This window comes from Athalia rosae, chromosome 3, assembly GCF_917208135.1.
Source record: "Athalia rosae chromosome 3, iyAthRosa1.1, whole genome shotgun sequence".
NCBI classification, from domain to species: domain Eukaryota; kingdom Metazoa; phylum Arthropoda; class Insecta; order Hymenoptera; family Athaliidae; genus Athalia; species Athalia rosae.
The window spans coordinates 3,852,620-3,880,242 of NC_064028.1; the positions used below are offsets into that span (position 1 = coordinate 3,852,620).

The 27,623-nt window shown below is 48.9% G+C and overlaps 9 protein-coding genes and 1 long non-coding RNA gene across 10 annotated transcripts; 6 read left to right on the forward strand and 4 right to left on the reverse strand.

Moving 5' to 3' along the window:
* The first annotated feature begins 308 nt into the window (after positions 1–308).
* LOC125500409 lies at positions 309–1,527 on the forward strand. The gene is made up of 2 exons (XM_048653363.1): positions 309–449; positions 618–1,527. The coding sequence occupies exon 2, from the start codon at positions 618–620 to the stop codon at positions 1,218–1,220; it is 603 nt and encodes a 200-aa protein (XP_048509320.1). The 5' UTR covers positions 309–449; the 3' UTR covers positions 1,221–1,527.
* A 1,633-nt stretch (positions 1,528–3,160) lies between these two features.
* LOC105686180 (larval cuticle protein A2B-like) lies at positions 3,161–4,116 on the reverse strand. Its single transcript, XM_012400804.3, has 2 exons — positions 3,956–4,116; positions 3,161–3,746 (listed from the first exon to the last, which is right to left on the reverse strand). The coding sequence occupies exons 1-2, from the start codon at positions 3,965–3,967 to the stop codon at positions 3,252–3,254; spliced, it is 507 nt and encodes a 168-aa protein (XP_012256227.2). The 5' UTR covers positions 3,968–4,116; the 3' UTR covers positions 3,161–3,251.
* Positions 4,117–8,333: 4,217 nt separating this feature from the next.
* Positions 8,334–9,461, forward strand: LOC105686181 (larval cuticle protein A2B-like). The gene is made up of 2 exons (XM_012400805.2): positions 8,334–8,482; positions 8,951–9,461. The coding sequence occupies exons 1-2, from the start codon at positions 8,471–8,473 to the stop codon at positions 9,347–9,349; spliced, it is 411 nt and encodes a 136-aa protein (XP_012256228.2). The 5' UTR covers positions 8,334–8,470; the 3' UTR covers positions 9,350–9,461.
* A 2,286-nt stretch (positions 9,462–11,747) lies between these two features.
* Positions 11,748–13,201, forward strand: LOC105686182 (cuticle protein 19.8-like). The gene is made up of 2 exons (XM_048651720.1): positions 11,748–11,863; positions 12,382–13,201. The coding sequence occupies exons 1-2, from the start codon at positions 11,852–11,854 to the stop codon at positions 13,093–13,095; spliced, it is 726 nt and encodes a 241-aa protein (XP_048507677.1). The 5' UTR covers positions 11,748–11,851; the 3' UTR covers positions 13,096–13,201.
* A 2,140-nt stretch (positions 13,202–15,341) lies between these two features.
* On the forward strand, positions 15,342–16,455 carry LOC112694979 (larval cuticle protein A3A-like). The gene is made up of 2 exons (XM_025746786.2): positions 15,342–15,478; positions 15,703–16,455. The coding sequence occupies exons 1-2, from the start codon at positions 15,467–15,469 to the stop codon at positions 16,378–16,380; spliced, it is 690 nt and encodes a 229-aa protein (XP_025602571.2). The 5' UTR covers positions 15,342–15,466; the 3' UTR covers positions 16,381–16,455.
* Positions 16,456–16,537: 82 nt separating this feature from the next.
* On the reverse strand, positions 16,538–19,028 carry LOC125500167. The gene is made up of 2 exons (XR_007277378.1): positions 17,817–19,028; positions 16,538–17,560 (listed from the first exon to the last, which is right to left on the reverse strand). It is a non-coding gene; the product is annotated as an uncharacterized LOC125500167 (long non-coding RNA).
* On the forward strand, positions 18,552–19,728 carry LOC105686630 (larval cuticle protein A3A-like). The gene is made up of 2 exons (XM_025746787.2): positions 18,552–18,685; positions 19,022–19,728. Exons 1-2 carry the CDS (start codon positions 18,674–18,676, stop codon positions 19,667–19,669), a joined length of 660 nt encoding a protein of 219 aa, XP_025602572.1. The 5' UTR covers positions 18,552–18,673; the 3' UTR covers positions 19,670–19,728.
* LOC105686184 lies at positions 19,565–21,652 on the reverse strand. Its single transcript, XM_012400808.3, has one exon. It carries the CDS (start codon positions 21,623–21,625, stop codon positions 19,787–19,789), a length of 1,839 nt encoding a protein of 612 aa, XP_012256231.3. The 5' UTR covers positions 21,626–21,652; the 3' UTR covers positions 19,565–19,786.
* Positions 21,653–22,703: 1,051 nt separating this feature from the next.
* On the forward strand, positions 22,704–23,919 carry LOC105686628 (larval/pupal cuticle protein H1C-like). The gene is made up of 2 exons (XM_012401632.3): positions 22,704–22,872; positions 22,949–23,919. Exons 1-2 carry the CDS (start codon positions 22,864–22,866, stop codon positions 23,675–23,677), a joined length of 738 nt encoding a protein of 245 aa, XP_012257055.2. The 5' UTR covers positions 22,704–22,863; the 3' UTR covers positions 23,678–23,919.
* An 802-nt stretch (positions 23,920–24,721) lies between these two features.
* Positions 24,722–25,916, reverse strand: LOC105686186 (cuticle protein 21-like). The gene is made up of 2 exons (XM_048651718.1): positions 25,538–25,916; positions 24,722–25,384 (listed from the first exon to the last, which is right to left on the reverse strand). The coding sequence occupies exons 1-2, from the start codon at positions 25,742–25,744 to the stop codon at positions 24,836–24,838; spliced, it is 756 nt and encodes a 251-aa protein (XP_048507675.1). The 5' UTR covers positions 25,745–25,916; the 3' UTR covers positions 24,722–24,835.
* Between the last annotated feature and the right edge of the window lie 1,707 nt (positions 25,917–27,623).

The following is a 27,623-nucleotide window of genomic DNA, read 5'->3' on the forward strand; positions in this document are numbered from 1 at the left end:
ATTCGTCCATATCAGTAACTTTGGATTGCGTAATCCGAATATTGGAACGGGGATACACCCAACTTTGTTTAGGGATTCAAATTACTTACGATCTCAGTTTCGATCTCGACGACGCAGAAATTTACGGTAGGTGAAACGGACGACGCCCGATTCGGCCCCTCTTTCAGCACCTCTGTACTCACCTACACACAGGGAGCGAAACACTCCTCAGTCGAAAAGCTGCCGACGAAAAAATCAGGTGGGGTTCCGCGTTACCGCACAATAGATTGTGCGACCTATTGCGCCGTCGTTAACCGCGTAAACGAGATGGGATAGATCGGCTTATCGTTTACATTGGTTCGTAGCTGCGGCGATGTCCGAACCCGAATCCTGCCAATATATAGCAGCGTAGGAGTTCCGAAGGATTTCATTTGTCTCCGATTCGTCGTGCGGATGAAACGGCGTCCGAGGTAAATCGAACAACTGTAATCTCACGGTGTCTAGGATCCGGACAGAAAAAATCTTTCATCGTTTCACACCGTGCATACCTTCATCTTTCACCGAACTAACCCGATTTCGTTTCACTTTTTCCATCCGTTTGTCACGGCTCAAAAAAAAAAAAAAAAACATGTCCTCAGATGCGGGCGAATCTCCTGTGCTCGTTATTCGCTATCGCGGGGGCGATGAATCTACCGTCTCCGTCGTTACGACGAGATCGTTTTTACGCCCACCTGACGAACGAGGATCGCGAACTCCCCTTCACGTCGCACGGAAGTTACAGCCGGATCGAAACCGACGGACGTCGTCACGTGATCGACCACAGTGTCGATCCCATCCCGGAATTCGACACGATCGCCCCCGATGATCCGGAAGAATCCACGTGGGAAGAGGTCGCGATTGTTGGCGACAAAGGCCGAAATTCCGATTCACTTCCAACGGGAGATCGGATGATCCTACCGATGGAGGCTACGCCCTGGACTCGCGACGATCCCGTCGTCCCGCACGCCGAAACACCCGAGGGACGTCAAACGGATCGAAATATGGAGCGATACGACCCGAGGTCAGGATCGAATATCCGCGAGCTTCATCCCGGCATGCGTAGCGATCTTCGGAACGATTACGAACGCGGCGCTCCTGGAATCCCGGAACCACGAAGCACGGAAAAATTACCATTTGGATACGTTTCGCCGGTTGCGAAAATCCCTGTGCCCCCTGGTTACAAAATTCGTTACGACGATTGAATTTGGATCACTTATTCATTATTCATAGAATTTTTTTTTCTGCAGATTTTGTGGAAATCTTTCAATTCGAAAGGGATGTAGAAAGTAATGATAAAAAAATTGTGAAAAAATCGCATCTGGAATAAACGTTGTTTATTTTTTTCTTCAAATCGTCAATAAAACGGAACGCATAATTACGTCTCATCGAATACTCGTCCGGGACTCGAAAGTGATAGAAGATGCATATTTTTTTTTTTACGATTTTTTTGCACGCACGAGAGACCGATGCGAGTCCATTTATATTCTAATCCCATCGACGTTTCGGCGTGACAAACAAGGCGGAAACGCTACTTCCTCGCAAAACCGTTACGATCATATTACCACCTGCACGACGTTCCCAGAAATAATTCGTATCGGATGACCCATGGGATATACATATACCTACGTTATAAACTTATAATATTTCTGCTCTCCAACTTTCGGCGTGAGATAATAAGATGAAGTATAATATTGGCTCTTTTCGTGACTCCGAATCGGAGCATTATCTCGTTGGGTTTAGGTAAATGAAATTTACCACACGCTCACAAAAACGCAAGAAATAGAGCGAACATTTTGAGAAAATAAAATGAAATGCCATCTCACGTTTAGCCATAATATTCGTCGAATTTACAGTTACAATTTCAATGGGAGATACGAAATGAAAACCATACCTTTGATACCTTTTTCGTTATTTGGCGTACCAGAGGACCTTCGATCCCTTACCTCTTTTCCATCGTCCAGACGGAGTCTAGAATCCGTCGAAGAGATTCTCGTTATTCCGCTCGGAGTCGTCCGCCCGGAGTCGAAGTCTCGACCTTGTCTAGGTCACCGTTGTGCGTACTTAACCGGCTCGCAATGTCATTGCCGGTATTATTACGAGCTAGCGAGTCACGCTCTGTCAACGATCTCCCTTGAACTGAACGTGACGGAAATTCTCTCGCCTATTTATCCACCTTTACGGAAACTTACGAGCGCCGCCTGTAATATACGCGTTCGCTCGACCGAATCTAATTGCGCGGAGACATGTATAACCACCGTACGTAAACACGTGTACGTAACGCGTCGTAACTTCGAGGGGATTGCGTCGCCCGATCCGAGAATTTTCTTCCCTCAAATTTTTTATCGTCGCCATTTTTAATCAACACAGATGAGTCTAAATCATCGTTCGCCAAATCAGTTTTACGGACGAGGGGTAAAATCGAAGCGAATGTACGAAGAATCTATGAGATGATAAAAAAAAATAACTGATGCCCATTTTTTGTGACTTGGACGTAAAATAATCTGTTTTCAGAGGTTCCCAACAATTTCGATCGACCATTGGAAATGTGAAATTCCTTTCGATTCATATCAATAATCGGCGATTCCTGCGTCCCGCTATAATCGGTAGACGAAGTTTTCAGGGTGAGCGGCGTTGGGAAAAATTTTGTAGATTCCTCGCCTCTGTCGAAAGTCTGGTTCGATGGGAGATTGCGGTGGATTTTTGGCTCATGTATACGCGATTAAAAAAATTCATAGATATAAGATTGATCGATCTACAGCGCGACAGATCACATCGCTCGCGTGTCCTCGGGGCAATCGAATGTCGTGTACGCGAACAGGACAAGTGTCGTTTATGTTTCTGACTCTTTTTTCTTTTTGTTTTTTTTTTTTCTTCATCCTTCGAGCGTCGTGACTACGGGGCACACGCGTGATATCGCAAAATCGATTGAAATCGGGGTCGACGTGACAATGGCGACGTACGACGTATTTTGGAAAAAATCGCGACCGCGGCGGAAGAACCGCCTCCGTCTATCGCACTTTCGAATCGATCCACTCCGAACGCGCTTCGAAAATAGAAAATTAATCACATCGACTATACGTGCAGCGTACACGTCACGCTGCGAAACTGTCAGGTTTCTAACGACTAAACAAATAGACGGTAATTTAAAAAATGGAACAAAAATACATCGTTTTATTGATCTTCCATATCGGAGAGAAAAGAACAATTCAAATTCAACAACAACGTGTCAATACCTAATGTCTGTATCCGGAGTAGGCGTGGGGTGCGTGAGCGTAGTGTACGGGGGCGGGTGCGTATTTGGCGACGAGGGGTGCAGCCGCGTATTTGGCGACGAGGGGGGCGTGGGGTACACCCTCCTTGTGGACGACGGCGTTGAATCCGTTGTGGGGATCGGCGGTGTACTCGACGATACGACGGGTGCCGTCGGCCTCCACCAGGGAGTAGCTACCGTGGACGACGTCTCCGTCGCGGCTCTCCTGCTGGCTCTTGATGTCCCCGGTGTGATCGTCGTGCACGTCGTACGAGTAACTGTAACGGGGATGGGGGTCGTACTCGGCGTCCACGGTCTTAACGAGGGCCTTGGCCACGGGGGCGGCGTGGGCGTAAACGGGGGCGGCGTGCGCGTAAGCGGCGGGTGCCCCGTGTGCGTAAACCGGAGCCGAATGGGACTGGTAACCGTAGTGGATCTGGGCGCTGGCGGAGGCCACGAAGGCGACGAAAGCGATTAACTGAAAAATAGGAACGGAAATTAGGGGGGCGCGCTCCTTCGGCAAGGGCGGATGAAATTTTGCGAAAACCGAGGCACAGGTTCGGGTGTAACGCTTTTTCGTATCCATATCCGCAGATCACAGTTTATTTTGTCCGACTCGTAGTCGGAGATGGGAGCGTTGAAAATGCACTGGGTGGATCGATTCACTTTTTTTCGATTCCAACTCACCTTGAATGCCATGATCGTTAGGTGCCAAGAGCTGTACGACTGATGCCGTTACCTCCAGATCATGGGGTTTATATAGCGCAGTTGCTCTCACTATTTTCGGTTGCCCCGAGGCCGGACTATTGTATTTCCTCGTGAATTTCTATCCCCGAAAATTCTCCCGCTTCACGTAAGTCACGTACCAAATACAGAATCGCGTTACGTTCTCCCGGCTATCAAAACTGCTCTACATCAAAAGCGGCGCTCGGCAATGACGGTAAAATCTCGCGAGTTATGACACGTGTTACAAACGCGTGGTTCGAAATATTCGAAGGTAGGTACGAAACGGCAGCGTTATGCAACCGAAAAGCAAAGCGTTCGAAAAATCTACCGGGGATATTCGTGTTACTTTTATTCAATCGTCGTTGCAACCGATCCTTACAGAACCACTGAAAATATCGTTTCGCTATTCTGTTCGAACTTCGAACTCTTCGACTCGAAATAAAAATTCACTGCAAATTTTATTCACGGCAAATGAAACTTTCGGAATTGACAGTATCGGCGAAATAAATCACTCGATCAATGGTCGTCCGCCGTATGAAAGAAACGAAGTGTTTCAACTGTTGCGACAAAGTACGTCGCTCGTGAATCGTTCGGATGCTCGTCAACGTAACGGCAGAACAAAAAACCGTCCCGAAAACGAATCCAAATCCAAAGATGACGGCTAAATATCAGGCGAAAGTTTGGACAACTTGACGTCTAGTGTGACACTCGCAGTAAAAATAGATCGTAGGTACTTTACGTAATTTTTGGTGACGGTTCGTATTTTTTTTATTTCAACGATAAAATGAAATTTAGAAAACGTCCGTCGTCGTCGTCGACGGACGTTTCGTTACCTTTTTTTTTGTTTTTTTCCTATTCGCAGACTCGCGAATTATCTGAGGAGAAAAAAAAATTAATAAAATGATGAAAAAAAAAACGTCTAAAGTCTCGACGCACCGCGCGTACGTGAAATTTTGACATACACCCAATTGACATGTTCGCTCCGTCCAAATATCATTCGCGCGAATGACAGCGGCGACGGGGAAAGTGGTCTCGGTTGACCAAACTACGTATCTCGAAAGAGGTAAAAAAAAAAAATCAATAAAAATAAGCGCGTGGGTGCTTCGTCGGATTTTTTGTATATTACGTCTCAGATTAGCCCGAAGGATAAAGACATTTGCATACGTGATAGGATTTCTTCTTTTTTTTCTTTTTTTCTCTTTCTTGGGTTTATTTTTGCGCTCACACTCTCGGACGAATATAGAAAATTTCTAATCGATGCCTCGCCGCGGGTGATATACCACACCGACGACATAATTTGCCTTACGGATCGATATCGTTAGGTAGTGATTTTTTCACAATAAACCGGCATCGCATCCGCGCATTTCATTTCATTCGTCGATCGAATCACGATCGGCCCAGAAGCGAGACGCAACGGCGTTGGGATGGGATATGTCGTCGGAAAATTCGTCCTGCGCAAATAATTATTTCAATCGAAATTTAGTGCATGTTTCGATGTATTGAAAAACGATCGTTAGGTATTGGGGGAATCGTTAATGAAATGAGAAGTGGTGATTGTCGGGAGCGATGTGCCGTTCATTTTGTTTCTTTGTACGGCGATATTAGCAATCAGTCGATACGAGAGTAATACCTGGAGGGTAATAAATTAAATCGCAAAATAACGCCTCGAGCATTGGATGTGGATTTAGATTCTTATCCCACGTTGCGTAACTTAGGTACATTATTTTATTATCACCCAGGGTTACGAGCGATTCGCGTCGTCGCGAAGATAAGGGAGAAAACGAGACCCGAGCGAAATTCGAAATTCGACCGAGCGAGAGCTTTTCGGAACAAAGGTCAGCGCAGTTTAACCCTGAGCGAAATTGCGGACTTTCAGCGTTCGAAATTTCGGCAAACTGGGTTTCAGCGTCAAATATCAGGAGTAATTAGATCACGCCCGACAATTATGTGGCTCGTAGTTACATAAAAAAATTTTCAACGCGGCGGTAATCGGTGAACGAGATACGCTCACTAAAAATATTACTCTATAGGCGTGGCAGCGGTCCACGTTTCGTACGGTGCATAGGCAGCACAGGTGTTGCGTAATTTCGTAACACCGCCGGGCAAAGAGAAACACCGAACGTTTGACGAACGCGAAATCTGGCGCGATCGGCATCGCCGGTTGGACGAAGCGATCGAAATTAAAAAAAAGAAACAATAAAGAAGATCCATCGAGATCGCGGCGTCGCGAAATCGAAAATAGACCGATTCTTACGTCGACCGTCGAGCGCATACTTTGATCTGCAGTTTCTCGCGCGAACTTGAACGTTAAATGCGAACTTGACCCGTGCGCAGCTAGTCGGTCAGGCGTGAATGCGAAACTACCGCGTCTATTCGTACGTCGATAAAAAACCCTACGGGGCATTGAACGGCGGGTGAAAAATTTGCGGAAAAATTTCCGCGTCGCGAGACCGGAATCCGGTTGATTTTGAAGGGGGCCCTGATATCGCATCGGCGCTGATTACCGTCGCCGATTTTCAGCACCGAATGACCTCGGATCCGCGAAATTTTGGCGAATGACGAAGAGGAGAGGAAAAATAAAAGGGAACACGGGACGAGTGGGTATACGAATTTCATATCTCGGTTCAAAGACCTCGCGAAACGTTTCCGACGCAAATAAGAATGAGAGGATGGACCGTCAAGGTGAAAGGCCTTCGGCAAGTTCTCAACTGTTGCGCAAGTTACGTAACAGTGAGAGATGACACAGTTTCTTGACTCGTTTGCTCACTTTCAAGGATAATGGTACCATCTTTATACTCCGAGCGAGACCCGAGCCGAGTGTTTTGATCGGATCGTTGCCCCGCAGCGATCAGTCACGGCCAAGGTCGCCGATCCTCTTCGCCGTCGATGAAAGCGATCTTCCTCTCGATGACTCACAACTGGAGATGAGCATATTTGTATTCCCCACCAGCGCCGCTACCGAATTATCCCGAATAAAAAGTAGGAGTTAAAAAATGACACAAATATAAATTGCAATTTTTCGCCGCCATTTCGCATGCGGCGATATTTCCGAAAATCCTAGGGCACGGTTTCGCTCGATCGGCTCTTTGAAAAATTTCAAAACGCTTTGCGTCTGTCGCCGCACACCGCGCCCATGCGTATTTCTCATTAGCGTTAATTGTCGGCGAACAGGATGTGAAATTTCTACCCGCGGCGTACCGTGAATTTCAATGAATATCATATCACGTCATATCCACCGCACATCCTGGTTGTCCGCGCGATATACGATTCTCGATTTTTCATTTACCTTTCCGAGAGTTTCCGCGTAGAAAAAAAACTACGAACCGCAAGCTCCGACCAGCTGAGGGGCGAATCGAATCTCGATATCGATCAACGATCGCCTATGACTCGCCTGAATCGGCTCCAACGGAGACGGATCGTACACAGATATACGCGAGAGAGAAACGCCTCCGAGTTGACTTTTCAATTCGATTCGATCGTCGCCGTTGTTTGCGGAGTTGAATTATCGGGCGTGATCAGCGCTAATATACGATCCACTTCGTCACTTCCTTGTCGCAGCCGACTGATTGAATTGCTGTTAGAACGCCGGCGGATAAAATCGTTCGATTCTTCCCAATCACACCCGATCGTTTTTCCTACTTTTCAAGACTCCTGGTTATCAGGTGCGGAATCTCCGCTAAAACCGACGAAACGATCGATCGGCACACGCGAATCGTCGATCGTTTTAATTGCCGATCAGACGCGTACGCGACATCGCGTAGGAGTCGCTAACGGCGAGAGACAGTGATGCGCTGTTTCGTATTCAGGGGTTGTCCGGGCCGTGACGGAAGTGTTACACTTCTACCAAAGACGAGGACGACCTTACGCAACGGTGAAAGCATCGGCTAGGTTGGACAATTATTGACCCACGGTACCAGCGACGACGAACCTAGGACCATCGGGCACCGGGTATTTCAACTTTTTTTCACCCAAAAAGTTGGTGATAATTCAATGAAAAGTTCTCCGCTCGCTTCTCCGCTACCGATCGATTCGCCGTCGACGGTTCGGTGTCGCGTGGTTCACGTCATCCAGCTGCCAGGGTGTTCGAAATAATTATTTTTTTTTTTGCCATTTTTTACGTCAAGTAGAAGCTTTTTTAATCCGTTTCTTTTAACGAGGCAAAATGTTTCGAGAATTTCGAGTCGGTTGATTTTGAATTTCTTCGTCGATCGAGAGATCGCGGAGCGCATCGGCGATCCACCCGCAAAAAAACTGAATGAAATGAAATCAAACGAAAGTTGGACAAAATTTGTCCAGTCCTCGCGAGGAGTCGTTATACTTTGGTGGGGTGGCAATGGGCATCGTTAAATTCAGAGCGTTGCCCGGTCAGCTCGGACTCCCGGGGGACACCGTCGGGCTAACTATAAATACCTCAGCCCCGGATCATCCGGACATCAGTACCTCCTGCTAAGTTTCCCGACCGATATCACCTCTGAAATGGTCACCAAGGTGAGCGCTCTTCTAATTTTACGATTAATTATTTTCCGAAGTAACGTTGATGAGAAAACTGAAGCTCGATCGAAAAATGGAAAGACAGCCTCAGCCGAAAATGGAAAATCTTTGACCGAGTGGAAGTGCCTTGTAAAAAAATTATAAAAAAATTATTTTCCCCAATTATCTGCCGGAAACGAAAACAACTGAAAGTTCATTCGGTGCATGGTCAATTTTTGTCAAGAATTGATGCCGCTAATTTTGCCGATTGTTATAATTATTTTCTCTCTTCCGTTTACTTTTTAAAGAAATTTTCAATTTCCACTCCAACGCAATTACATCGACTTGGGGCTGACCGTCCCTCTTTCCACCGCTGAAAGTTCAGCGCTGAAATCGAGTCGCGACCGTTCGACTTCGGCAAAACGAACGTCGAATTTCATCGCACCGATCTAATTTTCGATTATCATTTTTTCCATGTCGTCGAAGTTCTTAGTATTCGCCATGGCGGTGATCGTCGTCGTCGAGTCCGGGGTGATCCCCGCGGCTGCCCCCGTTGCTCTGGCTCCGGCTCGTCTCGTCAGGACCGACGAATTCGACCCCCACCCCCAGTACACCTACGGCTACGACGTCCAGGACACTTTGACGGGGGACGCGAAGAGCCAATACGAGACGAGGAACGGCGACGTCGTCAGCGGACGTTACAGCCTCATAGAAGCCGACGGGACGCGTCGCGTCGTCGAATACACGGCCGATCCGATCAACGGATTCAACGCCGTGGTTCACAGGGAACCAGCGGTCGTCAAGGCCGTTCCCGTTGCTCCCGTCGCCCCCGCGGTGCCAGCGGCGCCGCTGTTCGCAGCGCCGGCCTACCCCTATCATCACTAACGGAAGGCGTCGGGCGTCGCGGCGCCCGCTTACTATTAGAAATCCGTTACTGTAACTGTGTACATATCATGTTTATATCGAAGAGTAAATAATTCGTATGCGAAAGAGAAAATGTTGTGAATTATCGTATTTCGTAAGAGTGGGTCGTCGGTGAGTATTTCGCGGCGTATTTCGACGGAGATGTCGCCGCCGAAGTCCGGAGGATCCCGCCCAGTATTCTCGATTCCCGATTCGGTTCGCTCGCCGAAATTCGCAAGACGATTCGACGCGTCGTTGTGGAGAAATCGACGTCCCCGTTTTCAGCGCTGATCGGGTGCTGAAAATCCCTCGTTTTCGTGCGACGGTCTCGTTTCAGCGCCCGTCCACCTGACAAATTACAACGAAGTGCCGCTTTGACGAAACTCGCGCGCGTGAGCCGGTGATTAGAAAGCAGACGATCGCGGTTCGCTCGAAACGTTATTGCCACAAGAGCTCTTCGCGTTACGTTTGAAAATAAATACTTCACGTCACATAGTCGGGTCGAGTACGGCTTCGGTGTACATGACTCGAATGACGATTCGCGCCACTCGCCGCTTTTGTTACCAGAGCCAATCCACAGTCGCGACGTATTATCTAATTCAACCTACTAACGTTCACTGCATACCGTACCTTTTACCTTATGAGGAACGAACGATTCCCGAACCAAATTTCCAAATTTTCAGAAAACTTTCGACCCGAAAATAAAAAAAATAACGATAGAAAAAAAAAACGCGGACAATTAATTTTCCCGAAGCGATCCACCGAACGGAACTTTCGACATTATTTCACCTTTACGATTAGAGAGAGAACAAAGAAAATTGCTTTCTGGTTTTCCAAATTATTTTGGAGGACCGACTGCGAGGCGCACAGCTGTTATATTTATAATGGGAGCAGGTACTTGTATTCTGTGAGGAACGGAGGCGTCGCGTAGAAATGGGAGTCTCGATGCCGTAACTAATTCATTCTACTGACAATGAGTGAGTTACAATTCCAGGCGGCGATTTGGGTTGCTCAAGATTATGAAAATCTATCGAACGAGGCTCGATCGACGCCAAGAAAGTTTGGCAACTCTTGGCTCTTCTCGCTGTTCGGAGCCAATGTCCATTATTTCTCGCAATGCTGCCACTTATAGAAATATGTCCAATTGGAAAATTGCAAGAAAAAGATCGAAATAAAGATACGTAGAAAATTGATCATCGAGCGTCTTTTCGCTTTACCCTTCCTACTCCTTTGATCCATCGAAGAAGCGCGTTCTTCATCTAACCGACTCGGTACAAGGAAACCGATGAACGTGAAAAATGGTAAGTGAATGAAAAAAAAAAAAAAATGGACGAGAGACGATGACCCCCATGTTCCAAAAAATCGAAAACTGGGATCACCTCGTCGGGTGCAATTATCCTCGCACGCGTAAAAAATAAGGTGTCAAGGTACGAGATGTCGAAGCGCAGCGACCCCGCGCTTCGATGATCCTTGGCGCCCGCAAAAACGAAATAGATAACGAACGGTGACGGTGAAAAACTTTGGACGGTGATTCTGAAGCGAAGCCCTGAAGGTGAGTCGCGAATTTTGATCTTGGAAAATCCTCGAAGGACTCGACTTCGATTCCCCGATCCTGCGAAACGAAACGAAGGTGCGCGAGGATCGCCGGTGAGGGGGAGTTCCGAAAATTATTCGTCGACGTTTATCGCAGCCTGGGCCCGCTGAGTTACGATACAAATCACGGATTGCGAAAGGGTATAATAACGCGATATAATTTCACGCGGTGGCTCAGGCGACGGTGGTCGCGTCGCCGCAGGAGTCGCAGGAGTCCGCTCGACTACCTAGGATGTTTAGTATGAGCCTCGGCCATCGATGACGTGGTTTTGAATAACGCCAAACTTGACAGGGATTTTGCATGACAGCTCGGTCTAGTTCGTGCCGAAACTATGAATTCTTCGGTGCAAGGCGGGTGCAGAGGTCTTTTTTCGGTGATCACCGCAGGATTGCGAAATTCGAAAGCTCTCGAGGAGGTCCAAATTTCATCGTCCTGGACAATCGAATCGTGAAGATTTGAAGAAGAAGAAAATGCTCGAAATTCTTCTTTTTTTCCTCACCCTCGACGATCCAACGTCCGTTTCGAACGTCCTCGGCAGACGTCAAATTCGGAAATCGATATGAAAAAAACAAAAAAAAACAGACAAACCTCAGCGCGCCCCGGGCATCGCGTTATAATCTCTCGCGATTTGCATCTTCGCAACGATCGAATTGATTCACCGGTCGCGTAGCGGCCGCGACGTTGATGTCCGTAAGACCCGGTGTACGACGTACGGTTAAGCCACTGATATGAAGAAAGACGGAGACGATAGGACATCGGGAGGTCACCGTGAACTCTGCTCGAAGTGGGGGCGAACTATGCAGGCGTCGAGGCGCATCGCAACTATATAAACCCGTACGATCTCACCCCAAGACATCAGTGTTTTGTTCGCCGATCTTCTCACAACAAACATGGCTTGCAAGGTGAGTTTTCACGAACCGCGAATACCAAGCGGATCCCGTCAAGGATCCCCACAAATTTCGAAAACCTTCGAGAACAACGACCGAACTTGGGATTTCATGATAACCGAATGACCGTTCGTTTTTTACTCAAAAAAAAAGACGAGATTCGATCGGAACGCAAAATTTTCTCGCGACAGTAGAGTCGGATGATGATATCCGCGGGGGCGATCGAAGTTTCTTGCAATTTCACTCCGCACGCATTGCGACACCGAAACGTATTCTATGAGCGTCCTTTTATTCACACGTCCATGTAAATCATACGTACGTCAGTCGGTACGTGTGATCGCGTAACGATGTTCCCAACGAGGTTGTATTACGTCGCGTTACAAACTGTTACACGAGCATCAAAAATGGAAGTTTGGTTCTACACACTTCTGTCGCACAAATGAACAACGCAAACCATTTTCAAGGAGTGTACAAGACCCGACCGTCGTGGACCGAATCTCCAGCTGTGATCCGCCTTTCTTACCTCGTTTCAGCTCATCTCCCTCCTGGCTGTGGCGTCGGTGGCGACCTTCGCTAACGCAGGGGTAGTCGTTCCAGCGGCGCCGGTCGTCGCTGCCCCGGCTCCGGTTTTGGCAAAACTCGAAGATTTCGACTCCGCGCCCCAATACTCCTTCGCCTACGACGTCCAGGACTCTCTCACCGGCGACTCCAAGGCCCAGTACGAGACCCGCAACGGAGACGTAGTCCAGGGCAGATACTCCCTCATAGAACCCGACGGCGTCCGTCGCATCGTCGACTACACCGCCGACCCCGTCAACGGATTCAACGCCGTCGTCAGCCGGGAGCCCGCCCTGGCCGCGGTGGCCGTCGCCCCGGCGGCGGCCGCCGTTCCGGTGGCCCCGGCCGCCCCCGCCGCTCCGGTCATTCCGTCGTCCGGTCCGGATTCGGACGTCGAGGTCGTCGAGGCGCGCTCCGGACCCCTGAAATCCGGCGGCCCGGCGCCCCCGACGCCCGTCAGGGCGGTTGCCGCCCCGCTGACCTACGCGGCTTACGCCGCCCCGGCCGCAATCGCTGCCAATACCTACCAGCGCTTCGTCGGACCGGTCGCCACGGCGCCCGTGGCCAAAGCTGCGGCGCTGGCTTACCCGGCTTATCCGGCGTATTCGGCGTACACCGCTACCTACTCGTCACCTTTTGCTTACGCTGCCCCGGCAGCCGGACTCACCTACGCCCCGGCCGCGTTGTGATTCAGTGGAGCTGACATGGGACGCCGATTCTGCGACGATGTTTTTTTTTTTTGAAACTTTGTAATATAATATACATATGAATAAACGATTTGTAAGCCTGTTTTAATCGAACGCTTTTTAATCTGTCGTCGATTGTTGTTGTAATGGTTTGCGATTCGAGGGACTTTCGACTTTCATCGCGTACTTGTGACGACCGTTATCTGCGACAATTAATCACGAGTGCCGGTCGTACAGACGAACGAACGGTATCGTTAGATGAAAAAAATTCCGCGCACCCTAATTAGTAACGAATACTTTCGATACGCCCACAGGTCCGTTGTACATTGGGACTCGTTTCTTTGGGTGGATTCTCGAGAGAAAAAGTAAATGACGGTGGGTACCCACTAGAAATCGATGTACCCGGAACGTGAGATAGGGACAGCCGAGATCCCCCGCACATTCACCGAATTGCATACCTCATTCGTAAAAGATCGGCGGTTCAGATAATTCGTTATTTTACCATTGTATATTTTGGCTCGTGCTTCCAATCGGCACAAGCCACACCCAGGAACCGACGAGTCTCGTGGTTAGCTCGTTCGCCTACAGTACGATAGTTTTGACTAGTGAATCTGGTCCGTTGCATAAGTCGGTGAGACAGAAGCGGACAGTCGTACGTATAACTTGAGGTTCGTAGAATAATCGTGAATCGAATTCGGATTAGCCCGAGTCTGACGTGGGTTTTTTTTTTTTCTTCTCTTCGTTATCATTGTCATTGTAAACGTCGCATTATAATAGTCAAAAGACTCATAACCGAGTCAGATGCACGCGAAAAGTGAAATCGCTTCAGCTTTTCGAAACAATTGTACGTTTCCTGTTTTTTTTCTATGCATGCTACGAATCGACGTAATCAATTTAATCGGACGTTGAAATATTTATTAATCAATTACGCAGCTGCACCGATCATGGGAATTCCCATTAGGTGACGATTATTCGATTTGCGCATTTCTTGTGCTTCTCCTTCTTTTTTCAAACACTTGGTTCCCTGGCCGGCTGCCATTTCGGTTCAAAACCTGAAAGTGTTTACTTTTTATGGAGAATCAGCGAATTTCTGTCGCAACCGTTGAATGACTCGAGCAATTTATCATCGAGGAGTTTGATGCTTCGAAGATTTTAACTCGCAGCGACGTTGTGCAGCCAAAAACCAGAGGCACGTTATTTTTTTTCCAAAAATTTAAGGAGCAGACAACATTCGAATATTTTCAAAAGTTTTTCGCAGATGTGGTTGAGATTTTTCAGCGACTTCGAGAGTTGTTTCGTTTCTTCGGAATGTCCAATGCAATCGAAATCAGGTGTTTGATATTCGATGAAAAAAAAAAAAAAAAAAAAAAAAAAAATGAAAAAAACAAGGATCTGTCAAATTGCCAGCAAAGAAAGGCGACACCTTTTTTTCTTGGCAGGTCTCGATTCGCTATTACGTTGATGCGAATACGTGTGTACGTACAATGCGATAATTCTAACGAGACTGTCCATATCGTGAAAATATTCATCGAACCCAATCGAACGCGCTTGCATCAATATTTGCCGGCACGTACGGCCTTGCTGAAAATTGACCAACTGAAATCCTTTATTCTGCATTCGTAACACCTCGCAGAACACTTTACATTTATTCATTTCTTTCTTTCACAGCTCCGCAATAACCGACGTCTTTTTTCCATCTCTCTTCACCATTCCACTTATCGTTACAGTCTCCTAGTTATGATACCGCATCTGGCGTTTCTCTCTCACTCCTGTTTCGCGTACTTTTATCATTTTTATAACTAGGTTTACCCACCTCGTTACACTGTTCTGCTTTACCAATTACACGTCGAATCGCATTTACTCGTCTAAAATTTCAAAGTTCTTCGTACCAAAAAATGCGTTTCAAAGTGACGATTATTCGATGAATCGAAAAAAAATTCTTGACGAAGATGGTATACCTGTCCACCTTCGAAGATCGGTTTGATAGAAATGCGACGGGGTGGGTGGATCGCGATAAAAAAGGGAATTTCGGCGTAGATTTGCGAAAGATTCACCGTTTCGTTGAATAACGCGAGAAAGCTTAGAGTCCCGATGTTATTCTAGTCAGCGAAGCTTGCGGGCCATTCCCAGTGTCCCTCTTAATCGAATTTCGAAGCATTGGTATTCGGTCGTCTCATATGCCCGACTTGAAATACTAATCAAATTGCTCAACCATCGGGACTTGGTCAGTGGATCAGACGCGCAATAGCCACGTTTGTATCGACAATTGTCGTAGAAAAAGGAGGGTGGGGTCATACGAGCTACGATATAAAGAAGAACCTGAAGACGACACGACATCAGTCGATGACCAGCAGTTGATCCGTGCAACGCAACCATGTTCCACAAGGTACGACCATTTCCGAAACGAATAAAAACGAACCCAAAGAAATCGACAATTAACGCCAGTGAAGTGAATTTTTCGGAAAAAAAAATAACTCGATAACGCACCTGGATACTAACGGTGGTAGACCGCGATTTTAGTCCGCGTCCAAAGTGCCCCACATAAAATCCCGCCGTTCTCAAATCGTTCAATTTTCCTACTAACGATACCTCGTATTTTTTGCTTCACAGTTCGGTCTATTCTTCGCCCTAGCGGCAGCCGTCAACGCCGGAGTGATTCCCGTCGCTCCTGCGGGACCGGCGCTTGCGAGAATCGAGGACTTCGACCCGGCGCCCCAATACTCCTTCGCCTACGACGTCCAGGACTCCCTCACCGGCGACTCCAAAGCCCAGTACGAAACGAGGAACGGCGACATCGTTCAGGGCAGCTACTCCCTCATAGAACCCGACGGCGTCCGTCGCATCGTCGACTACACGGCCGACCCCGTCAACGGATTCAACGCCGTAGTGAGCCGGGAACCTTCGGCCGCCCTCGCGGTGGCTCCCGTCGTCGCCAGAGCGTCGCCCGTCGTCGCTGCCGCTCCAGCTGCGGTTATCGCGAAAGCATCTCCGCTCGTGGCTGCCGCTCCCGTGGCGGCCGCGCCCGTCGTCGCAAGGGGCGCGGCGCCCTTCGTTTCAGCGCCGGTTGCCCCGTTGGCTTCGGCGCCGATCGTCGCTAGGGCGTCGCCGGTCTTCGCCCCCGCGCCCCTCGCCTACACCGCACCCGTCGCTGCCCAGCTGGCCTACAGCGCCCCGTTTGGATTTCCACCTGTCGCCAAAGTCGGAAGTCCCGTGGGTGTTGCCGCCGCGCCAACCGTTGCCAGGCTTACCGCCCCACTGACCTACGCCGCCGCTGGATACGCGATATAATTATGTAATTCTGTTATAAGCTCAGCGCTTTTTCTTACAATGAGAAGAGAAATAAAATTGATCGAGTAACCTGTAGTTCGTTGTTTTTCGATTGTTTTTTTTTTGTTTGTTTAATACGACCTTCGACCGGTAGCCCGGCGAGGGAACGTCCGAGTCAGTTTTCGGCGTCGCGGACGCGCCGTAATATTAATTGGAATCGGACGACGCAGATGCGTTCCGCGGAGAAAGATGTAACAAGTAAAAGCGACGGCGATCAATGTCAGTCGATCGAAACGGGGGCATAAATTATCGTATCACTTTCTGCAATTCACTGGTTCAATGTTATTCGCACACGAATTATAATACGGTTGTGTATTATGCAACTCGACGTTCGCCGTCTCACTTTTAACGCCGTTAAAAACACGCGCGAACGTATACGTGCCGAGTGACGCACACGCGCTCAAACACGAGTACCCGGGGAACCTTTCTCGATCCACATACACCGGTTTACGAACAATATAAAATTCTACCGATCTCTCGTACACGTACATCTACAATACCCACTATAAATCGAGAGACATAATTTCGCAATCATGGCGACAGCTTCTCGTCGCATAAATCAACGAACGAGATTAAGATTACGTGTACGATACATAGCATCCCACGTAACGCACGATCAACCGTTAATACGAATTATCCTTTTAAAATGCGAAATAAAATTATTTACCGATCACCGAAGTTAGCGAATATTCGATATAAAAATTCTCTTCATTTTTCCATCTTTTTTTCTTTCCTTTTCGCTCATAGATTGCAGTTTTAGTCATTTATATCCGAGCTGTACAACTGAAACGTGAATTAGCATGTTCCTTGATAATTGCAGTATATTTATCTGTTGCCGTGATCTCCACATCCTAGTTATTATCGTCGACGAATCGATTATTATTTATTTCCAATGTAATTGATTGTCAGCGATGACGTTTCAATCGTTTATCGCCAGAACAATGGTCGGTATAACCAGAGGGGTGTGATCCGCACTTTATTTTTCTCACCACGTGCTAGAATTTCCCGACAGAATCGACGCGTGGTCTGGAGGAACTTTACTCGGTTGACCAGCGAGTAGTCTCGCCTATGAATGGGCCGGCCCGGCTGTCTGCTCGTCGACTGCGACTACTTAGAAGCCATCTGCTGCCTGCGGGCTGCTCTAAAAACGAAATGAAGAAATTTATTTCTTGGCGCGGCTACTTTGGAAAATTCGGAAAAATCGACGAGATAAGAATACATGGATCTGATATTTTATGCTTATCGAAGAAGAAAGAAAAAGAGAAAAATAATGACGCATTTTTAACGAAATCTAGTGATCGAGTTGCGTGGCGTTACACCTTCGTTTGACGGGTAGGATGATCAAATTTTCAAATTGTGCATACACGACTTACAATCTGCAGAATAAGGCTACTCACTTTTTTTTAACGGAGGTTTCGCTTTCGGTATATAAACGGCGATCTGGTTTTGCCTGAGGCGATAAAAATCGCGAACGCTTCGATGATTGTCAGTCAAATTCGTCAGGTTCAAGTTTCCCACTTTTTTATCAAGGCATAATCACCTTTTTATCTCGATTCTGGATTTTTCTCCATTCCCTCCGAACTGACATTTTTATTTCTTCTTTTTTCCATAGCATCTTACTCGATTGTAGGACGTATAATTTTCCAGCGTGCAAAAAACGGGAGAAAGAAGTAAAAAAAATTCTTCACAGCGTAGAGTCGACAGTTACGTAAAGCAAACTCGTGATGCTCTCGATCAGCTCTTCTCTACACCAGTTTGGAGCCGACTGTCAACAATTTTTACGTAAGATCATCGGCCAGCCTGATTGATAGGCAAAATTTACGAGGCGAATGGGTCGTCGTTGAATAATTTTTGCGTCGATTTATAAATCGACCCAAATTACGGAACGCATACATGGATATACCGAGGGTACGAATTTGAATGAGAATCGATCGAGTTTGACGATCGTGGGGAACTTGGGACAATCGAATATTCGAATGATCAATCAACGAACCGCCATACTAACTTGCATTGCGTCCGCACTACCCGACGTCATTTCACGTGGTCCACGGACGACCGTGGAGGAGAAGAGGAGGAATGATGGAGGGGAAAAATCTGAAGGAAGAAAAGGAAAAGAGAAGGAGAAAGACGCGCGGTTTTGGGTGAATGTTTGCAAGGGGCGCGGCCTCGCTCTGTGAGAATTCCCCCGGCACAATGGTATAAAAGGCTTCTCACCGATCTGGACGGTATCAGTCATCCACAAGACACGACAACCATGGCATTCAAGGTGAGTTTTTGATCGACGGATCGACGCGCTTTTTATTCGCCAATTTTAACCCAGTCATCGGCGCACGAGTCGGTCGATCGGCTACCCGAAACCCGTTCGATCTTTCACCCGATCGCCGTTGCAGGATTAAATTTCACCACCCGATCATCACCGAAATTACCGAAGTGAAATTTATCCAAAATTTCCAACAGTTAGTCAAAAATCCCGTCGAACGACCTTCGTTCGGACGAGCTTTGAGAAAATTTTGAACACTACATCGTCAAAGCCCACGATCGCTTTAAAAAAAATAACCTGTCCACGGTAGAAATTTTTTTATATCAATCTTTATTATTTCAGCTCATCGCCTTCGCTGCCCTCGTCGCTGCCGCCAACGCCGGAGCAATTCCAGCGCCTCTGGCCTACGCCGCGGCTCCGGCTTACGCTCACGCCGCCCCCGTGGCCTACGCCGCCCCCATCGCGAAGACCGTCGTGACCAAGACCGTCGACGCCGACTACGACCCCCATCCCCAGTACAGCTACGCCTACGACGTCCAGGACTCGATCACCGGCGACAACAAGCAACAGCACGAAACCCGCGACGGTGACGTGGTGCAGGGTAGCTACTCCCTCGTCGAAGCCGACGGAAGTCGTCGTACCGTCGACTACACCGCCGATCCCGTCAACGGATTCAACGCCGTCGTCCACAAGGAACCCGCCGGTGTAGCGATCAAAACCGTCGCCGCCGCCCCCGTTGTCGCCAAATACGCCGCCGCCCCGGTCGTCGCCAAGTACGCCGCCCCCGTCCACTACGCCGCACCAGCTGCTCACGTCAGCTACGCCGCCCCAGTTGCTCACGCTCCCCTTGCCTACGCCGCCGCTCCAGCTGCCCATTACACCTACTCGGCTCCAGCTGTCGCTCATCCAGCTCCTCTTACTTACTCCGCGTACGCCGCTCCGTCAGCTCACGTGACCTACTCTGCTCCCGCCTACGCTTACCATCATTGAGTTTAAATTACTAGTGATACTTATTGTTAGCCCCGAATAAAACATGATATACCAGTAAATAGTATGCACTCATTTTAAGACATTTTTGGGATCGATCGCTCTCGGATATTGCACTTTTTACGACTCCGTTCGTTTCTTCTTCTTCTCCACGTTTTCGTGATAGTAGATTTCCAGAGCGTAGCAGACGGTGCTGATCAGCAATCCGGCTATCAGAATGTAGAAAGCCGTGAGTTGCGTGTTCATCGACAATTTTTTCGGCGATCTTTCGGTGATGTTTGGAATAACGATCTCCTTCAAGAGGGCGTAGAAATGGGCCTCGTTGTCCCAATAGTCCTGCAAGCCAGCTTCTTGACACGCGCGAATCACCTCGTCGAGTTTTTCGAGGTACGGCGAACCGTAGGGGAACGTCTGCCCCAGTAAACCCGGCAGAGCGTAGTCAGCCACCACGTGGTAAAGGGGCTGCCCGTTCTCGGAAAGTACCTTCCACTTGACGACGAAGTGAGCGATTATGCAAGGAAACGCGAACGCCTCGTCTCTGTGAATTCGCATTTCTTCGACGAAGTTCGTGAAGGGGATCACCTTGACGCCGGATTCGGCGCTCGTGCGGAAGAAGGTGGCGACGTTTTTGTAGGTGCGGACGGTTTTCACCTTCGCGTACAAGTCGCGCAGCGTGTCGATCTCGGGGTAATAGGTCTCGGTGGCCAGAGCCGTGTAAAGGGCGCCCTGATAAGCGCTGAGAATCAGCAACGACCATACGGTCAATACGAGAAACAGGCTTTTCTCCAATAGTCCGTGGTGCCTGGGTGCCAAATTTTTACCCAAAAAAATCCCGAAGGTTCTCAGAAGTGCGTTGTCGTTTATGTTTCGCAATTTGTAAAATACGTGGGAGTAGAGGGCGAAGGTCAACAGACCGGCGGCCGTGCAGATCCACGTGACGTTGTCGTATATACCGAAAATACTCGGTGTTTTAATGCCGCTTTTACGTACCAAAATGCAAAGGTCGTCCCTACCAACCGGATAGCCCAGTTCGGTGCGTATCGGAAAACCCAAACTGTTCGGGACGACGTTCAGCCACAATTCGAAGGTATCGAAGGTTCGATCCAACCAGCGCATCATGCGCCAGCTGTAGTTGGCGTACACCGTTATTCCGTCGCTCTCCAGATTGACGTAACGCGACGTGGCGTTCACGCTGTAGAAGAATGCCTCGGAGAATTCGAAATTCGATCCCAGCATTCTGTGAGTTCCGGTTTCCGGTACCCAGACCGCGTGGTCGTCGTAGGAGTACGGAACGAACTTGACGCGTATCGGATGTCCGTTCATGTTTCGCAATTTTTTGTAGAACATTCGCGACCAGCCGACCTTCTCGACCGTTTCGCGGGGCTTCCTCAAGTAGGGATTGTAGGTGAATGCCTCGTCGCTGTTGCGAACGATCAGAGCTGCGTTGAGAACCTGTCGTTTCCAAAATTCGGCGAACACTCTTTCCATCTGCGATTCGTCCGGTTTTTCAACGGCGAATATCAGATGCCGGGCTCTCGGGTTCCACGAAAATTTCTCCCTCAGCTTAACGAAGTGAGCGGAAAACTCGTCCAATCGTTTCGTGAGAATCAAAACGAACTTGTAATAGCCCACCTCGGGATTGAAACTGCTTTCGTTCTCCGGTGCGAATTTCTCCGCGACACCCGTACCGACCGTCAGAAACGAGTGTCTCGACTCGTTCATTAGAACGCCGAGGACTCGCCGACACGTCGAGCATCCGCTGCTCGAGAGGACGACGTTTATTTTGTGGTTCCCCGAGTTTTTTATCTCCATTTCGCGGAGCAAGGACTTCCAATCGTACCTCAGCTCCTCGGCGTCGTCGAGGCTTCTCCCCAGTAGAGACTCCCGTGCGAATGCCGTTCGGAGCCCGAGTTGGAAAAATAGGAAAACGATCGCGCCCCACGCGAAACGTCTCTTCATAGCTTCTCCTCGCCGACTACCCTTCGAAAGTTCTCGTTGAAATGATCCGTCGACAACGGCGGATACCTGGGATTATATTTATACGAAGTTCGAACCTCGGGCGCTGAGAGGCACGACGAATATTCTCCGAAGGGAATTTCGTGTGAACGATCGGAGATAAGCGGATCGCCGTAAACGCTTCGAAATACTCGAGGGACATTATCGAGGCAATAACGATACGATTTTATCTGTCGCCGCTGAGATCCGATAGCGAATACTATATTATGACACGATGCCTCCCCCGTTATTCATTCATCCACTCTTGAAATTTAGCGCGATCGAATCAATCGACGAACCCGTGACAAGGGGAACGTGCGATTTTAAAAAGTGGCGACAGCCATTCCGTATTCACCGATAACGCTCGTACTTAATATCTCATCATCGACGATGCATTAGCCTCGTTCGAAACCCATTATTATAATGGAAAAGTGAACCGATGACGATCGGAGCCAGATCGTCGTTATTATTCCGCCATTTGTAATCTGGCGGATCTGATTACGAAGCGATTACGTGACACCTCTCGAGTTTCAGCTACTTGCGAAGTGCTCGTGGAAACGATTAGCCTCATCCGGTACCTGGTGCGTCAAAAATTTTCTCCAAATATCATCGACCGCTTAAAAAAAGGACCTCGGTCATTGGTTCGCGGCATCCGACGATGACTCTCGGAAACAAGTTTCAACGGTCGGTACAGTTATGAGGTGATAGGATCGATTTTTTGTCCCAAGGTCGTACGCGGTCGTACAATGAGGTATCACCGAGTGAATTCCGTTGGAATAAAAAATTCAAAGGTGTAACAATGGTCTACGGTATCGAATTCAATTCCGAGATGCTTCCGACAACGGAATCGGCGTATCCCGATTCAGGTGGAGCCGAAAAACCTCTTCGGACCTCCCGAGGGTTGTTTTTCATTACAATCGATGTCCTCTGCTCCCGCAATTGAATCCGAGCTCGGGTCGGATCGGTTCAGGTAATTCGGTCCCATTAACGTGAGACCCCCAGCAATCTCCGTCGTATCGAGTGACACGCGCGGAGTCTAAGCTGCATTGCACAATCGGTACTTATCGTCGAGCAACAAGCTGAAACAAAAGCCGAGCGAATATCGGCAGGAGGTGGGTGCATTTTTGAGATCGGTTCAGTATAAAAGTGGAAGCGAATCGCTTACGATTATCAGTCGATTGTTCTCGTCAGAAACTGGAAACATGTTCAAGGTTTGTGAAAATCGCCGATCGACGTCAGTCCTTCTATCGTTTCGGGAACAAAAATACGGAAATCATTTTTTTCCAGCTCACCGTCTTCGGCGCCGTCCTCGCTCTCGCCACCGCAAATTTTCTGACCAATCAACGCCCGCCGGAAGTCTCGTCTCCCTCGAACTCACCGCAGCCGTCGAGTTTCCCGAGAAGTCCCACGGGTCTTGCCCAGGTAACGGCTTATTCGAAGTCCATCGAAACGCCCTACCCCAATCACCCGAGATCCGATGTCCACCCCGGCAACGGGAGCCCCGTTTCCTACTCCCAGGGGATCCCTGCGGGCGGATACAACGTCCACGCAACCGGTGAATCCAGCGGCTTTCCTTCGGGACCGGGGAGCGTCGCCCAGGTCACCGGCTACGGTACAGCTCCGCTCGCTTTTGCCGCATCGCCTTCGTTGAACCACCGAGTTTCCGGCTACCGAGGCTCCTCTTTCGCCGATCACGCCGTAGGCACCACCCGGGAGAGCACCGTCCAATCGGACGACGGAAATCACGCCGTCACCCACTACACCAAGGCCGTTGACACCGCTTATTCCAGCGTGAGGAAATCCGAGAACCAGAACGCCAACGACGCGAAAATAATCGCCTCGGCACCGTCTCTGACCTACACCACCGCGGCCGCGGCGGCGGCTGCTTTCACCACCCCGATCGTCGCGAAGGACGCTTACGTGGGACACGCCAACCCTGCGGTCGCTTATTCCTCTCAGGCACCGGCCGTGGCGCACGCCAGTTTCGAAGGTCTGGGAACTCGATACAGCTGGTGAAGAGGAAAGACGAAGAGAGATATTTTAAAACGACCTCCGCTATGTGTGTAGTTATCGCCGATTCTTTGTTCAGAGAGAAGAAATCGTTACGTTGATTAGAAAATTTAGAGGAGAATGAATCGAAAATTGGAAAAGAAACGCGTACGCGTTTGTCAAAATTTGAGGTTTAGGTTTTTTGGGTAAATTATTGTGATTCGTTTAGCCGACGATTTAACTGAATTGAAATATATACTTTATGGACATTTGATTATTTTTTAGATTCTCCCATTTATTCGAATTCCAATGGTGGGATTGAATGTCTTGTGAATAATTGTCGATGCCACGATCGTATTCCGACCTGGATTCTGTTCTCTGAAAAGAAACTTCGCCATGTCCAACCTTTTCCGCGAAACGACGCATCCATTAGAATTGCTCAAGATGTCGCGATAAATTCCGGTGAAATTAATCGAGCTTCCAAAAGCTTCCGACTCCCCGTCGAACGAAATTTATTTAATAAATTACTGCAGTTCGATTTCTGCAATTGCGAAATCGGTATCACGTTATGGCTCACCTTACTCAACATCGCAGAAGAAAGTGAAAATAGAAAAACCGCACGTCAAATATAACCGCGATTCTATACGTCATCGTGAAAGAGTCAAGGTCGTTTCTTCGATGCACGCAGCTTCGTCATCGCGATCGCGATTGACACGTGAATCCCATGCCGATTGATACCTATTTATAATATGTATCGCGCCGTCGCCGACGCTCCGGCGAAATTTCTATCGCGGTAAATAGTTACGACCCTCATTCGCATTCATTTCTGGCGCACGTCATACCTACACCTCTCGTTATTCAATCGACGTACGTCGCACGTCCATCGATCAAAAATAACCGACACGCGACACGATTGGCATCGATTTTTTCCACAGGTGAAACAGACCGACTCTCGCCGCGAGTTCCATTGACTCGGGAAAAGAGGATAGAAGACAAAAAAAAGAAAACGTTCACATCCTAGACGTGAATTGGGTAAACGGCCCTGCGACGAATTATTTCGATAACCGTTTCTACAAGCTAAGTGATATTTATTGGCATACGTAACGATACAATAATACGACAGTCGTGTTCAAGTTGACTCACAATTTACAAATAGAGCTTCTCTAGTACAATTCTCGTTCTTGTCTAATGCGAGTAGGAGAACAGGGGAGTGGAGTAGCTGACGTGGGTGATGGGGGCTGCGTAGGACAGAGCGGGGGCGGCGATTTTCGCCGGGGCGTAAGCCGGCGCCGCGTAAACGGGGGCGGGGGCGGGCGCGTAAGCGGCGAGCTTGACGACCGGCGCTGAATGGGCGAGGGGCGCCGCGACCTTGGCGGCGACGACGGGGGCGGCGACGCCGCCCTTGACGAAGCCTGCCTCCTTCCTTATCACGGCGTTGAAACCGTTCTCCGGGTCGGCCGTGTAATCGACGATGCGTCTCGAGCCGTCGGCCTCGACGAGGCTGTAGCTTCCCTCGACCACGTCGCCGTTCCGGGTCTCGCGCTGCTCCTTGTAGTCCCCGGTCAGGGAGTCCTGGACGTCGTAGGCGTAGCTGTACTGGGGATGGGGGTCGAAGTCGGCGTCGACGGTTTTCGACGTAGCTATCGGCGCCGCCGCGTAAGAAATGTGCCCGTCGTACGGCCCCGGAATCAAACCCGCACTCGCCGCTGACGCGAGGGCCACCAAAGCGACGATCTGGAAAATGAGAGAAAATAATCGTTCGAAAATCGTGCGAATTCGGACTTTAGAAAACTATGAGAAAGGGAAAACGATGGTGATGAAAAATTGACGTCGACAGCGAAAGAGGCCGATGAGATTTTTCGGTTTCAGACGGCGTATCGAAATTACCTTTGCTGCCATGTTGATCGGTGTGGAGTAGAGCGCGTTTCGTTCGATACTGTGTCCCGGTAAGGGTCTCGGGTATTTATAGGACCCATGGAACCGGGCGTTTACGGTTGATGTCCCATAAGCGGTTGCGTAACGAGACGATCCGGCGGGTTTCGGACCCGCGATGCAATTTCCACCCCTCCTCGGCTCCGGGGTCCTCGCGGCCATAGGACGCCCCCGGTCTCCGCTGTTGCACACCTCCGATGTATTCCAGGTTCGTCGAGCGTCGCGTTGCGTCGCCAGCCCGATATTATTCGCTTTCACCGAAAACACGGGGGATAGCCGTGTTCGTCCTGCCCGGTGCAACGACTCGCCCGCTAAGTGCAACGGCGCGTCTACCGTCTGCCGCGCCCAAATGGAGATCAAGGTTTCCGTATCCCGTGGGTCACGACGTTCCTTCTTCGCGTCCCAGAGGAGCGTGAAAATCGGCGACCGACGCGTTCGCAAAATTTTTCACCTACTTCGAAAAAACGAGCGGAAAAATTGCATCTCGACGGCCGTTGCGCGTCTCGTTGAAGTTCTCGCACCTGCGGGTTACACGCGTGTTCCGCTCAACGTATCTCATCGTTAGGCCCGTTTGATGTGGGCCAACGGGGCGTCGCTCGGGAGGTTACATGTGAGCGATCGTTTTAACGAGTCGCCGATCTCGAAGTTTCAGCTCCGCGCACTGCACCTTCCAATTTCTGCATACCTGACCTCGTCGCGCGAAACCACGTAGACGAGTCGACTGCAACCTGCTTCTCTTTTGCGGGTGCACCGTGCGGAGGACGTAACACGAGAACATTACGCCATCCGAAAAGAAAGAGAGAACAGGGGGAAAAAAACGTAAGTCGCGAGGGTGCGGATCATTCGGCGACCTTGGAACAAAATTAACCCCGTCGCGGGACGACGAAGAGGCGGATCGTTCGAGAGGTCGTTGAATTCTGTCGCTATAAATCTGTAGCAAAATTATACGGGCGTAAAATATGCGACGTATCATATACTCGAGAAGAGAACCATGTAGGTATTCTGGAATTGATTAACGAATAAAAAGTCGCTGATCTTTTTGTTTGTTTGTTTTTTTTTTTTTTTTCGAGCGAGTATATCGGAGTGAACAGCGGGCGTGAAGTAAAACGATCTACATAAGTTTGTACTTCAATAAAATCAGCGGACCGAGCCAAGTGTATTTTGCAAGAACCGGCGGAGATAAAAACTCGAGCAGATGGAAGGCGATCGTTGTACGCGTATGTAAATTTCAGCGCATTTACATTGCGGCCTCACAACTCGAGATCATCGGGAGGATATTTGACGTAGAGAATTGCGACCGCGTCCAAATCTGGACCGACGTTTTCGACCGTTTGCGAATCCGATACCGATGCGACGAAGCCTCGCGTATATCAACCGTGTATTTGTTGAAATTGTAATTACGCAAATTTTTAAACGCATCGAGGCCTCGCGTCGGGGCTCGGGGGTCCCGAATTCACCGCAATATATTCGGACGCGTTAAAGCGAGAACAACTTCATTTTATACTTCCAGCGATATACGTACATACGTATACATATATGCGTCAGGCAACCCAGTTTCGAGACTGACGGGCGAGGAAAACCATCTGGCACAATTAGCGTCCGCGCTCCGACCTTTGATCTTATTTTTACACGGGACGAAATTCGCGAAAGTTCACTCGTTCCGAACGATCGAGGTGCGACGTTTCAATTCTCCAATTTTTTTTCAAAACCTCGAAGGATATAGAAACGGACGAAATTCATTGAAAACGAATTGACGGGCTGAAAAAAACTATGCCGATAGCCAAGAGGGATCGACCCGCAGAACCGGAAACGCTCGCACCCGTGTAATTCGCGATACAAATAATTATCGTAATTGCGTAAACGCACACGTTGTGCGTAAATTACGTGACGATTTCACCGTCGCCAAAACCCGCGCTCTTTTCATATTTTTTTCCCCGTTATTTTTTTATTACGTGGAAAAATTCAACCGCGTCACGTGGAGGTAACGAGTCGTTCCGCGGGCGTTTTTTTTTTGCTGGAAATTGATATTTTTCTAAATCCG